The sequence below is a fragment of the Lithobates pipiens genome, unplaced genomic scaffold (assembly GCF_037356315.1).
Source record: "Lithobates pipiens isolate NorthernLeopardFrog02 unplaced genomic scaffold, aLitPip1_a1.2 Scaffold_13, whole genome shotgun sequence".
Lineage (NCBI taxonomy): Eukaryota > Metazoa > Chordata > Amphibia > Anura > Ranidae > Lithobates > Lithobates pipiens.
This window is the reverse complement of record NW_027507718.1, coordinates 484339287-484352995: the sequence shown is the minus strand read 5'-3', so window position 1 is coordinate 484352995 and position 13709 is coordinate 484339287. Positions and strand designations below refer to the sequence as shown.

The 13709-nt window shown below is 39.3% G+C and overlaps 1 protein-coding gene and 1 pseudogene across 2 annotated transcripts in view; both read left to right on the top strand.

Moving 5' to 3' along the window:
- The first annotated feature begins 2127 nt into the window (after positions 1-2127).
- CD8A (CD8 subunit alpha) overlaps positions 2128-13709 on the top strand; it is a 53718-nt gene continuing 42136 nt past the window's right edge. Inside the window, exons 1-3 of one of the 2 annotated variants that reach the window (XM_077477983.1) lie at positions 2128-2288; positions 9862-10215; positions 13328-13423. In XM_077477983.1, the coding sequence (XP_077334109.1) occupies positions 2231-2288; positions 9862-10215; positions 13328-13423 (508 nt within the window). In that variant the 5' untranslated portion in view covers positions 2128-2230. Of the gene's footprint in view, positions 2289-9861; positions 10216-13324; positions 13424-13709 lie in introns of both variants that reach the window. The other variant, XM_077477981.1, reaches the window with a different exon arrangement.
- LOC143975523 (uncharacterized) lies at positions 8694-9209 on the top strand (annotated as a pseudogene).

Below are 13709 nucleotides of genomic sequence, written 5' to 3'. Positions count from 1 at the left end.
GGCAAAAACATTCAGGTAGGGGTGTGGTTTCATTAGTTTTAGCATTATTTATTGAGTAAGTTTGTTGAATGCTTGTGCCATTTCCACCTGAGGATTGGGTAGGTGCTGCCAAGGCTGCTCCAATACTAAAGAGTGACCAGAGTATTGACTGGGGTTGAGGTGTAGGCTGCGTAGAAGAACCCCCACGTGTTTAATGAACTGGCAGGCACTCAAGGGTTTGCCCGGAAAAGGTAATAGGGGACTAGAATTTGAGTGTTCCGATAGGAGTGACAGTAGGCGGTCAAGTATGGTTACTGGACACCAGACATTGTTTGTTTTATAGAGATGGATGTCTATCCTGGAGCCTAATTGCTGGGTTTTAGACACTGCAAGGTGGAGGATGAAATGGTGTTGGTAGCGAGCCAAGTGACGACTACGCAGAATTTGGCCTGCAGGATTGCTGCAGGTGAACTTTCTAGGCCGTCAGAACCCGTAGTAGTTTAAGTAAATGGCTGCTTGTATGAGCAGGCTGGGGAGAAGGCTAAATGGCAAACTAGTAGACATGTCCTGGAAGATGGCAGCCTGGAATGAATGCACAGTGGATTTTAAACTGGTGCTGCCACGATAATTGCAGCAGCCTGTGCAGGAAGGATATAACTGAGAGCGATCCAGACCTGGCTTCATCAACAAGATCGGCCTCAGCCCGGTTGTCGGTGGTGAAAACCACGGCCTGTCCTGTCCAGAAATGACCCCAGAGTTGAACGGCTACCATTAATGGGTATAGCTTGAAGAGGAAGGAAGTGTGGGTAAACCCGGAGTTTAGGAGTATCTCTGAGGCCATGGTCCTGTAAACTAATGGTGGCCAAAAATTGCAGTGAAGCCTGTGGAGGCTGTGGCATCTGTCACTACCAGGGGTGATAGGGGCGACATAGATGGTATAAACATTGATATACCAATCCACATAGAACGGAACCTTCCCACATTGATAGGTCCGCTATTGCCGCAGGGTCTAAATTAAGGATCTGAAAGGGCCCTAAAGATGGCAGTTGTGATGGGGGGCGAGCGCCTGCCGTAGGCTATGGGCTGATGCTTCTGGATGCCACGTAGAGGGGATCTTACTGTATGGGCCGTAAAGACAGACGGCTTTCTGGGGTCCTGTAAGGGTAGGAACTGCTGGACACTGGCTATGTATAGCCTGATAGTGTTACGAGAAGAAGCCAGCAGTGTGACAACATATATATATATACATATATTAATACACTGCCTGCACACCACTAACTAATCTGCCTAATCTAGCTCATGTTATCTATAGCTCCGTTTACTCCAACACACTACATATGGCTGCTGTGTAAGCAGCCTTATATAGTGTGAGGCATGAACTTAGCCCACTGAGCCATGATTGGCCAAATTCACCCTGCCTTTGACCAATTATTTCTCTTGCAGCAGAGTGCGCTTGATTGGCCAAAGCATGGAGGTCAGGTACATGCTTTGGCCAATTATCAGACGTCAATGCACTGTGATCTCGCAGTGCATTATGAACCGTTCCGTGGTGCTCGAATTTGTCAAGATTGCCTCATAATATTTGCTAATCGGCAAACACCCAATGTTCGAGACAAACTTACGGTCGACTCGATCTGTGGGACCATCCCTACACGTGACGCCAAGCAAAAGGCATACAGTGTGTCTTTACATCCAATTCCACCAACTCTACAAAAAAAACAAGCCCAAGCTATAACTGGCCTTTGCAGCAAGGTGCACATGGAAGGGCAATGCACATCACCAACCAACAAAATATTTCCCAGCACACTTACCAACCAGTCTGCAAAACAACCAAATAGACCCTGCCTAACAGTTTAGGTTAAAAAAACGCAACAGGTTCCTAAATCTATTGCAGGCACTAACATTTTCTATGTAATCACTACATAGTTCTAAGGAGTGTCTAGGATGCTCTTTATGAATACCAAAGAATATGGATTGTCTTGCTTTAGACTGCTGCAAGGTTTGTTCCTAGCAATGATATGCTATTCTCCAAATGCAATCTTTTCTATGTACAATGCAGACATATATTTAAATGTTTCTATGTATATATGTTTACATGTTTATTGCTTACCTCTCGTTTGACATTTGTTCATTATATAATGAGTTTCTCTGTTAGCAGTGAGGATGGGTGACATCACATCCTCTCTCTGTGTTGGGATCTCAGAAATGAAAGTCGCATTAGTTACTGACAGAAGACTTCAGCAGAGCCACGATGGACAATATAATAGGGACTGTCACCACTCTGCTTATTTTCCTTTGTCAATTCCAAGGTAAGTTAGAACTTGTTACCCTCACATTCACCTGTATGGTCAGCAGGACAGTTATTAGCCATGTTATGCCATTTGTGTGATAATAAAGAGACTCTAACAGAAAAGGAATTTGGACATGCAGCAGTAGATTAATTAAATAACGTAGTAGTAATGAATTCAGTGTTGCCAAATAGAAACGTATCATCTCTAATCACGCTCAGAACAGCCCACAGAGCTAGCAGTTTTCTGATATAGAGTTGGATATATAAAATTCATTTGTCACTTTTCCACTGCCTTTATAGCAGCTAACATAGCAGGCTTTTAAAAAGTCGCCTGTAAAATAATATCATTGTACTTTGTATGTATCAAATCTAATTTAACTAGGGCTTTAATTATTTGGAATTTTTAGATGTTTGGATTATATAATTGTTTTTCTCGTTTTACTTTTTTTATTTTGCTACTATTTGTTTTGATAGATTTTTGGTTATTGCTAGTTTTGGTCTAAAATGCATTTTAGCAATTCTTTAGCAGCAAATATGACACACTATCACCAACAAACGGTATTGTCAAATATAATTATTCTGTAATTTAGGCACAGTTATAAAGCTTGCAATTCTCTCCAGTAGAACTTTATTGCCAAGCTCCTTCAAAGCTTTCAGATACATTTCTGCTCTGAATAGCAAAAATGATCATATAAGTATTAGCAATGTATCCAGTAAATGTTTGCATAAAAACTTCAGAAGAGTGGTCAGTTTGGCTCTGTACCTTGTAATTATCTATTTATTTATTTTAAAAAGTAATGAAAAAGATTTAAGCAGAAAAACTTTAGAAGAGAATATGATTCAGTGATAAAGATTTAAACAGTAGTTTGTAGCATGCCAAATAAGAAATGAACACTTAGAGCAGCCTTTCTCAACCTTTTCAACACAGAGGAACCCTTGAAATAGTTCTCTGGTCTCAGGGAACCCCTTCTAAAAATTTGAAATCTACAACTCATGATACATTAGTGTGATGGCCAGTTGGAAGAATGGTCCTTACACTTATGGTCATTGGGAAGAATCACCTCCTTACAGATAAGCTAAAAAGACCAATGGTGTGTGAACATATCTGAGAGGCAGAAATTGCCCAATGCTAAAGGAACCCCTAGCAACCTCTGGAGGAACCCTGGTTGAGAATCACTGACTTAGAGTTTATATTAAAACATAAGAACAATACCAACAGGTATTGAAAACCCGGGACTGGTCATATGAATCAGGAGCAAATGGCAACTATACAGCTATCTGGATATCCTATTGATTAATCGATCAGTTAGGTCTGTGTATCTATCTATCTATCTATCTATCTATCTATCTATCTATCTATCTATCTATCTATCTCCATCAATCCAACCATTGGTCTGTGTATTTTTATCTATTCCTCTATTAATCTATCTATCATAGCCAAAATAGATCAGATCGTAAAGGCTGAAACATCAGCTAAAGCACAGCAGGTCATCTATCTTCTCTCCCTCTCCCTATCTATCTTCATCAATCCACCCATTGGTCTGTGTATTATTATCTATTCATCTATTGATCTATCATCTCTCTGTTTGTCTCTGTCTATCTATCTATCTATCTATCTATCTATCTATCTATCTATCTATCTATCTATCTATCTATCTATCTATCTATCTATCGAGCTATCGAGCTATCGAGCTATCTACTTATCTTCTATCAATCCATTGGTCTAATATCCATCTATACTTTTATCAATCCATCTATCGATCTATCATCCATCTCTCTGTCCATCTTATCCAAACCGATCAAAGATTGTAAAGACTGAAACATCAATTTTAAAAGGTTATCTATCTTCTATCCCACTATCTGCATATCTATTTGTTTATCTGTGTATCTACTTATCATCTATCAATCCATTGGTCTAAAAGCCATCTATACTTTTATTAATCCAACTATCTGTCTATTATCTATCTATCATCTATTTATCTATCTGTCTATCATCTATCTATCTGTCCATCTTTTCCAAGCTAGTCAAAGATTGTAAAGGCTGAAACATCAATTAAATCAGGGTCATTTGCCCAAGGGCCTCTTATCTATCTATCTATCTATCTATCTATCTATCTATCTATCTATCTATCTATCTATCTATCTATCTATCAATCTATATATCTATCTACCTATCTATCTTATCCAAACTAGTTAAAGTTTGAAAAATCAACAAAAACAAGGGTCATTTGCCCAAGGAACTCTTCTGGCTTATACAACAAGTAATTTTGCTTCTTAATGTACATTTGTTACAACAGTTTAGAGCAGTCATTCTCAACCAGGGATCCTCCAGAGGTTGCCAGGGGTTCCTTGAGAAGTTAGCAACTGCCTTTCAGATGAGTAACTACTGACAAAAATGGTCTTTTTAGCTATCTGTAATGGAGATTATTGGCAATGATCACAAATGTAAGGAGCATTTTTCCCAGTGAGCATCACACTATTGTACCGTGAGCTGTAGATCTAGTGATTAGCAGGGGTTCCCTGAGCGTAGAAGGTTATTTCACGGGTTCCTCTATGTATAAAAGGTTGAGAAAAGCTGGTTCAGAGTGTTAGCTATGAATTCTTTATAAAGCAGGTATTGAAGCATGGGTAGCTATTTACAGTTAGGGGTATCGAAAAATGTACACTGATCAAAGGTGCCTAGGGACACTGGCTATAAGACTGGGGGAACAGACTAAAAATCTTGAGAAAGACTGAGCTGAAGAGGTATGTAACCTCAAGAAATAATGAAATAATGTAACCTCATCTAAACTTTTATATACTTTTTAAATGGCCTTTACAGCATGCTTACACAGCTTTGGATGAACAAAACTGCATGTAGAAATATATATATATATATATATATATATATATATATAAGTATTATAGGCAAAAAAGTGCATTTTAAAGCTAGGGTTGACTTAATTTCACTAGTATGAGCACCATGTTCTTTGTGTTTTACATATTTCATACCTTTCCACCAATCTGCACAACAGTAGTAGAGTCTACCATGTTATCCATTTATTAATGTTTTATTTAGATTATTATAGATGGAAGCTTTCAGAACATGTTACGTCCTTCTTCAGGCATTTTACAGTTCATGCCTCAAAAATTAACCCAACCTGTCATGAAAGCTTGCACCTTTAATAAATTTAGGTGAGGCAGTTTAGGTTAAACTCCAAACCATCAGCGCCAAGCTACATACAGCATTTTTTTCTCACATTTAACAGTTTTCTTCACATTGGCTAGAACTTATTTGTGTGTCCAATTGATCCACTCAGAGTATAGTCCGCACAGAAAGATTCTCTTAAAATTGAATACCTGCCACAAATGAGAGGCTATAATTCGCAGTTCTCAATTTTATTTTTTTTCTAGCAAGCTAATATTCCTACAGTTACCCTATCAAAATGGTTTTGGAAATAACAGATTCAAGTCTCAACATTATACATGGTTCTTTTGAAAGATATTTCTAAGCATATATTTAGCACTCCACTTTAGTTGGTCTTTTTTAGGAAGCTAGCATTCTATACACTGTGTCTATACACAGCAAGAAGGTGTTATTTTAGGTATTTTCTGTTGTCTGTAATCTTGAGAGAAATTGTATAGAGCGCCTTATAATGGTGTGGTCTTTCAGGCTGGTGCGAATTGCATGCAGGTTTCTCTGCATGCAATTCGCATGTCTGGAGACTGTGACCAGCTCTCGATGAAACCAGTTCACACATCTACAGGGCGGCCAAGGAGCAGTTTGCAGAAGAGTCCTGTGTGTCTTCTGGTCCATTTCAGGTCCGAATTCAACCAAAAATTCTGACTGATTTCGGACCTCATGCGGTGAACAAGGACGCACTGGACCCCCTGCTGTGAGCCGCTCTGCACACAATGTGAAACCAGCCTTATAGGTCACTATTTAAAAAAAAAAAAGTTCCTATATTAACATATTAAAGTATAGAGATGGGAATACACGCTCACAATTAATAGGTAGTTATATAGATAGAATAAAAAAAACATGTTCACAAAGTTCTTAAATTGATATGAATTGAATGTTAATGTGCAGCTCAATGCACCCAAAAAGTAGCATTCAGAACTTTTTTTAAACATTGAATTGGTAAGAACATTTAAAAAATACAACATAATAAACAGCAAAGTACATTACAAGTGTTGATCCAAGGGAAAAATACTTTCTGACTACCAAAACTCGATAAGATGTATCCTTGTGTCACTATTCTGCTGCATATGGTTTTATAAATGTATGTAGCTGTTTAAATTCTATGCTAGCAACACATTCAACTCTATTTTTAAGCAATCTACAGAATTTTGCTAGAACCAGCCCCTGTTGAACACATTTTTACATTTTCCATCTGCAAAAATAAAGACTCTCCTTCATATGGAGGTTAAAAGCATTCTGAATGAAAGGAGTGCTCTTATAAGTTTTAGGGTGGCCTAAAAATTAACAATTTTACCGTGAAGCTCTGGTGAACTCCATGCCCAAGAGGGTTAAATAGTTAAACAGTGCTGCAAAAATAATGGTGGCCACACAAAATATTGACCTTTTGGGCCCAATTTGTACATTTCCACTTAGGGGTGTACTCACTTTTGTTGGCAGCAGTTTAGACATTAATGGCTGAGTGTTGAGTTATTTTGAAGGAACGGCAAATTTACACTGTTATACAAGCTGTACACTCACTACCTTACATTGTAGTAATGTGTAATTTCTTCAGTGTTGTCACATGAAAAGATATAATAAAATATTTACAAAAATGTGAGGGGTGTACTCACTTTTGTGAGATACTGTATATATAATCACCTCTTTGTGGTTTAATATCCCTTCTCTATATCCAGGACACCCCTATTTCTGTAGTGCCCAAATTAAGTATTTACATATCACATCAAGATGGTGCAGTACATGTAAGGCCGCATACCAAAAGGCCAAGAAATAATCTAAAATCTTTACAGCAGACTTCACCATCCTCCCTGATGTTAAAGTCAGCTCTAAAGAGGAACAGTTGATGCAAGCTCTAGAAGCATCTTCCAGATCTGCTCTTTTTATTCCCTCTCAATTTACCATTTAATGTTCATTGGAACAGAAACACTGCAGAGCCAACAACAGACAGAAGGATCTAAATGCTGTCGGACCACACCTGCATGTGAAGGCTTTTCCTTCTTCTTCCTTCCTCCAGCCTAAGAACCCAATGAGGGCTTATTTTAAAGCCTTTTTACTGATTGTTAAGAATATGTTAATACTTCAATGTCCATAGTCTGGGCACAGGTGCACTTTAGAGCTAGTAGTGATAATACACCAATACATACAAAGCCAGCTAAAAAATGCATGTTATACTCCTTTGTGAAACTAGGCTTTGGAAATCTAAACAGTTTAAGATGCGTTATTAAAAAATGAGAGAAACCCTATGCTACATATATGAAGGTTTGACTGGATAATGGACTATAATGGGCATTGCATCAAGATGGAGATCTCTAGGTCTATATTCTTTCCCTTCTTCTTTCTTCCTCCAGCCTCCATTTTTCTTCTCTCTCTTACTTCTTTTTTATAAATGCAGTTGATGTACGGCGTTGTTATACTTATCATTACTCTTGATCATGAGTGGATCTGTCCCCTATGGAAAGGGGGGGGGGGCTTATAAGGTGCACTATGGCAGTAGATTTGTTGATATTACTCCTTGGCCCACCTGCCTCGATGCTAATGGATAGTCTACCCTTGTACTCAGAATGTGCACTGGACAAATTCTGTCTGATCTTCATATGTTCTGTATTTTCCTATATTTTCTTCTTAAAATAAAAATATATTGAATGAGAAAAAATGAAAGAAAATTGTGGCCAAATGAGAGAGAAACAGTTTTGCAAATTATGCCTATTGATACTTAGAACTCCATCAACACAAATTACATTCTATCCTAACATGGTGCTTTTGTGTATGAAAGAGAGACTCAAGGTAAAAGCCACTGGACTGATTAACCACAATGCGAGGTTATGCTTACTCTACTTGGTTGACCTCAGTAGCCCAGTTAGATCTTAGCCCTGTTAAAAAAAAAGCCACCCACTTGGAATGTTACTCATCTGAAATGTTTCATAATGGAACATTTTTCAAGAGTAATTAGTAAGTCCAGCTGTGGTTGATTGATAGCCACTAGGCATCTTTATGTCTGCCCTGTTCCTCCATTCAGTGGAAGATTGGTCCATGCGATATTATTATTTTTTTTTAAATGACATATCCTTTGAGAAAAATAATAATTTCTTCCCCATACCTAACTTCCATTAATTTCCTTACATAAGGGCTCTCCTAAGTTCTGTCTCATTTTTAATTACATTATTTGAATTATATGTTTATTTTGTGATTTCTCCAGACCCTAAACACTTGTACATTAAACATACATTAGAGCTCTTTCGCTGAGGTATGGCGGCGGATAAAGGTGCTTGGTCCTTCGTGTGAAGCTAAGGCCTGGTGATTACCCGGCGACTAGTACCCCACTCCTCTGCCATCCGCGACTCTACGAGCGCCCGTCACACACAGCTATGGCCTCCGTCTCCGAACTCGCCTGTATTTATTCCGCCCTCATCCTCTACGATGACGATATCACCATCACGGAAGACAAGATCATCGCTCTGATCAAAGCAGCAGGAGTCAATGTGGAGCATTTCTGGCCCAGCCTTTTCTCCAAGGCGCTCTCCAATGTTAACATTGGCAGTCTGATCAGCAACGTTGGAGCCGGTGGTGGAGCCCCTGCTGCTGGCGCTGCCCCTGCTGCTCCTGCAGCTGGCGGTGGAGCTGCTCCAGCTGAAGAGAAGAAAAAGGAGGAAGTGAAGGACGAGTCTGAGGAGTCGGATGATGACATGGGCTTTGGTCTCTTTGACTAAACATTTTGTAAAAGGACTTGTAATAAAGAGAACTGTCTTCAGAAAAAAAAAAAAACATACATTAGAAATGTTATTTTCTTGTAAAAGGCGCCATCCAAAAACCTTGAAATTGCTGCCGGGTGCCACCATCTTGGATGTAAGGTCAGCAGCCCCAAAAGAATCAGGGCTGTCACTCAAGTGACACTCTATAGCACAGGTGTCAAACCGGCGGCCTTCCAGCTGCTGCAGAACTACTAGTTCCATGATGCATTGCAAGGCTGACAGTTACAAGCATAACTCCTACAGGCATGATGGGGTGCATAGTTTCACAACAGCTGAAGGGCCGCCAGTTTGACACCCCTGCTCTATAGTATTCTCCTTCGCTCCTCTCTCAGCAGCTACATAAAAGGTTATAAAGGAGGTAAGGGGATGGGCTAAGGTGCTAGGCCAGCACAAACAGTAACTGGACTCTCACAGATGAGAAGAGGGCTATGAGGAGGCAAGGGGAACTAGCAAGTTCAAAAACACGTTGCACGTAAATAAAACAATGTTTCTGTAAAGTAAGCATTTATCAATAGAATATATCATTTTTTAAGATGAACGCAGGATCTCCTTAAGGTGGAAAAATAAATGTACTCGGGTTTGCAAAATGATTATAAGAAAGTCACATATTGGATTGTGTGCATCATCTACAGGTCTGTCATATTTAGAATATATATCTCTTCTAGGTTCACAGCATCTGAGGCTCAGTGGTCCTCAGGTATTGAAGGTCAATGGTGAGAAGGTGAGGCTGGAGTGCTCTGCAGATCCAGGAGATTCCATGGATCATGGAGTACATTGGTTCCGCCAGAGGAAGAATGAAAAGAATCCAGAAGCAATTGTTTATCTCAGTGTGGTGAAAAAATCAAGTTACCAAATAGCCCAAACGGAAATCAGTCGTTTCATAGCAGATAAACCAGGAAATTCTTTCACTCTGACCATTGACTCATTTCAGGATAAGGACCAGGGCACTTATTACTGTATGGTTATTAAGAATTCAGCGCTAACCTTCAGTACTGGACATCGACTACTCTATCCTGAAGGTATGATCATGTAAAGTAGAAGACATACAGTACCTGTGCAGTAATGTTTCTGAGCTTTGTTAATGTAAACCTGGCAATGTATTGGCTGCCATTACTAACCTCCTGAAAATGCTGTCTACCTGGCTGATATGATGATCCCTGGCTTCAATGCTTTCTATTACACAGACCATTATCAAGTATACAGCTCAGTAAAATCTGAGAAAACTGAAAAGCCCTTTTAATGCATGCTTATTTCAGGTCAATAGCTTAAAGCATTGAAGCAAAATGGTAGGCGTGTATATTGCTTGGTAACATTTTAACTAAATTTTTAAGGAATCATGCATTACTACAAATAAAGGTGTAAAAAAATATATATATTTTATAGGGTCGTTCCCATGCTGGCTTAATTCTGAATTATTCTCATGAACTTTTCTTTCACTGAACACAAATGTGAGGAAATTTTTTTAATGTTCTTTGAACCTTAAAGTCAGCAAGATGAATAATGTCTTTTTACGTTAAAGACAGTTTAAGAAAGAGTATCCTTTTAAACTGGTGATCGAAAAATGTAATGGGGCATTCTTCCTTCTGCTAACGCCACCAATCTGGGAGGAAGAATGTTCTCTTACAATGGTGGTCAGTTGGAGGAAGAACATGTGTTATATTGGTAATCAATGTGAATGATCCTAACATTGATGTTTATTTTTTTTGGCCATTATTAGTATGGAGTCCTTTCCATTCTTTGTTGGTCTTGCAGAGTATGGCTCTCCCTAATGCTGCATACACACGAGTGGATTTTTCGACGGAAAAATCTTGGATGTTTTTTCCGACAGAATTCTGCTCAAGCTTGGCTTGCATACACACGGTCACACAAAATTTCGCTGAACTTTCGACCATCAAGAACGCGGTGACGTACAACACTATGACGAGCCGAGAAAATTAAGTTCAATGCTTCCGAGCTTGTGTCAAATTGTTTCTGAGCATGCGTAGGAATTTTGCGTGTCGGAATTGGTACAGATGATCGGAAATTCCCATCCAAACCTTTTCCGACCGAAAAATTGAGAACCTGATCTCAATCTTTTGCTGGCGGAAATTCAGACAGCAAAAGTCTGATGGAGCATACACAGGGTCTCATTTTCCTGAACGAAAGCTCTCAACGGTCTTTTGCTGGCCGAATTTCCAATCATGTGTACGCGGCATCAGGGTATGAATGTGGCCATGGTGCACATATGAAGGATAAAGAAGGCCCAGCAGGGTTGCTTCTGAAAGAGAGATTGTGTAGCTCTGGGCAAAGTTGCACAATAAATATCTCTGAAAGGGGGGCAGAGATAAGTTTAGGGCCAGTTGGGGCCTACCCCAAAGGTAGGGCCATGCCTTAAAGAACAAATAGTACCAAATGTACAGTTTCTCTTTTAAAAAAATCCAGCTGTTAAATGCACTAAATATCACCTGACTTATTTGTGTTATGGTGCATTAACCTCCCTGGCGGTAATCCCGAGTCTGGCTCAGGTTGGGATTTTAGTATCACGAGCGGTAACCCTGAGCCAGACTCGGGATCGCATCGCTGGATACAGGGAGGACACAGGGAGAAGTTACTTACCTTGTCCCCTGGATCCAGCGATGTCCTCTGCACTGTGTGATCAAGCTGTCCTCCGCTCGATTCACACAGTGCCCGAATGCCACCGAGCTCCGTTCCCTGCGACGTTATGGTGCACGGGAGAGGAGAACGGTGGCAAATACAAAAAAGTAAAAACACACAAAACACACACAGTACTGTAATCTTACAGATTACAGTACTGTATAAAAAAATGACACACCCCCTTTGTCCCTAGTGGTCTGTGCAGTGCCCTGCATGCACTTTTATATTATAAATACAGTTTTTTCTGCCTGGAATTTGGAGATTGTCCATAGCAACCAAAAAGTGTCCCTTTATGTCAAAAAATGATTTTAGACCAACTAGAAAACAGTGATAATAAATTATAATCACTTTCAGAATTGAGCGATAGCGATTTGTGGGGAAATTCATCATCAAACACTAAATCTAATGACAGCGACAATTCTGCAAATGAGCAAATTTCAGTGTTTATGGATTTGATTACATTATTGAATACTTTTTATTATTATTTATTATATTAGAAACTTTATCATACCCGGGATGTCTGCTAGATTCTGGTTTTAACAGATTTAAGAGAGTTATTCTTAAGAATTGCAGGCCTACAATATAAAATGCCAAATTTCCATGCAAAATAATTGTACCGCTTTCAGCACCTAAAATCTGAAATAATCATACCGCCAGGGAGGTTAAAGGGTCAGGTTTGTTATTCACTGCATTGAAAAGCATTGGTGCCCTTTGGAGACAAAGGGTATGTGCCCCCCCCCCCCCCCCCCCGCCCAAAACTGCTTTATAAAACATGTTAGAATCAGTATGAGTGGGTGTTAAACAATCCTTAATATTTAGATTTTAGTGTTTATTTTATTGAAAAGAAATACAAAAGGGTATAGGATAATTCCTCAGCTATGGTAAAAGCTTTTTTTTTTTTTTTTTCTTTTTTAAATGAATAAACTCCATTTAAATCCTAGGGCACTGGGGAAAGGATGACTTGAAATAGGGGGGGTTATTTACTAAAGGCAAATCCACTTTGCACTACAAGTGCACTTGAAAGTGCAGTCGCTGTAGATCAGTAGGGGTGACGCAAGGAAAATAAAACAGCATTTTAGCTTGCACGTGATTGGATGATAATCTGCAGAGCTTCCCCTCATTTCAGATTTTCCCCTGAGATCTACAGCGACTGCACTTCCAAGTGCACTTTCAAAGCAAAGTGGATTTGCCTTTAGTAAATAACCCCCCAAAGTTAACAGCCCTATGCAATCCATATGCCACTAATAAGAGGGGATTTACTAAAACTGATGCACACACAATCTGGTGAAGCTGTGCATAGTGTAACCAATAAGCTTTTCATTTCAGCTTGTTCAATTAAGCTTTGACAATAAAACCTGGAAGCTGATTGGTCACACTGCACAGCTGCACCAGATTCTGTGTGCGCCAGTTTTAGTAAATCTCCCCCTAAGCATCAAGAATGTGTTTTTACCATACTGCCTATTTACAAAGTATTTTTTTTCTCTGTTCTTCAAGTAGCAACAGCTAAACCAACCACCACCAAACCAGCTCCAGTCACATCAGCTAAGGAATCAAAACCAGAAGATGATTGCAGCTGCAACTCTGGAAAAAAAGGTATCTTAACACTGTGGGTGTCTTTGAATTGCAGGATTAGAACCTCTGCAAGTTATTATTGCTTGTGTCCCAGTTTAAGAACGTCATGAAAAAATAAATAAATAAATCTGTAGGTATATAAGCACATACCTAGAGCAGCTCCCTAATCTACCCATCAGTGCCGAATCCCAGACAAATCTGACAGTCAAAAAGTCAAACAATTCCAAGTAGTGCCTGAGGCTGCCACTTAAAATTGTTTCTCCCATGTTCCTATTGGACATTCACTATGACTGGCAATAGGGGGAAC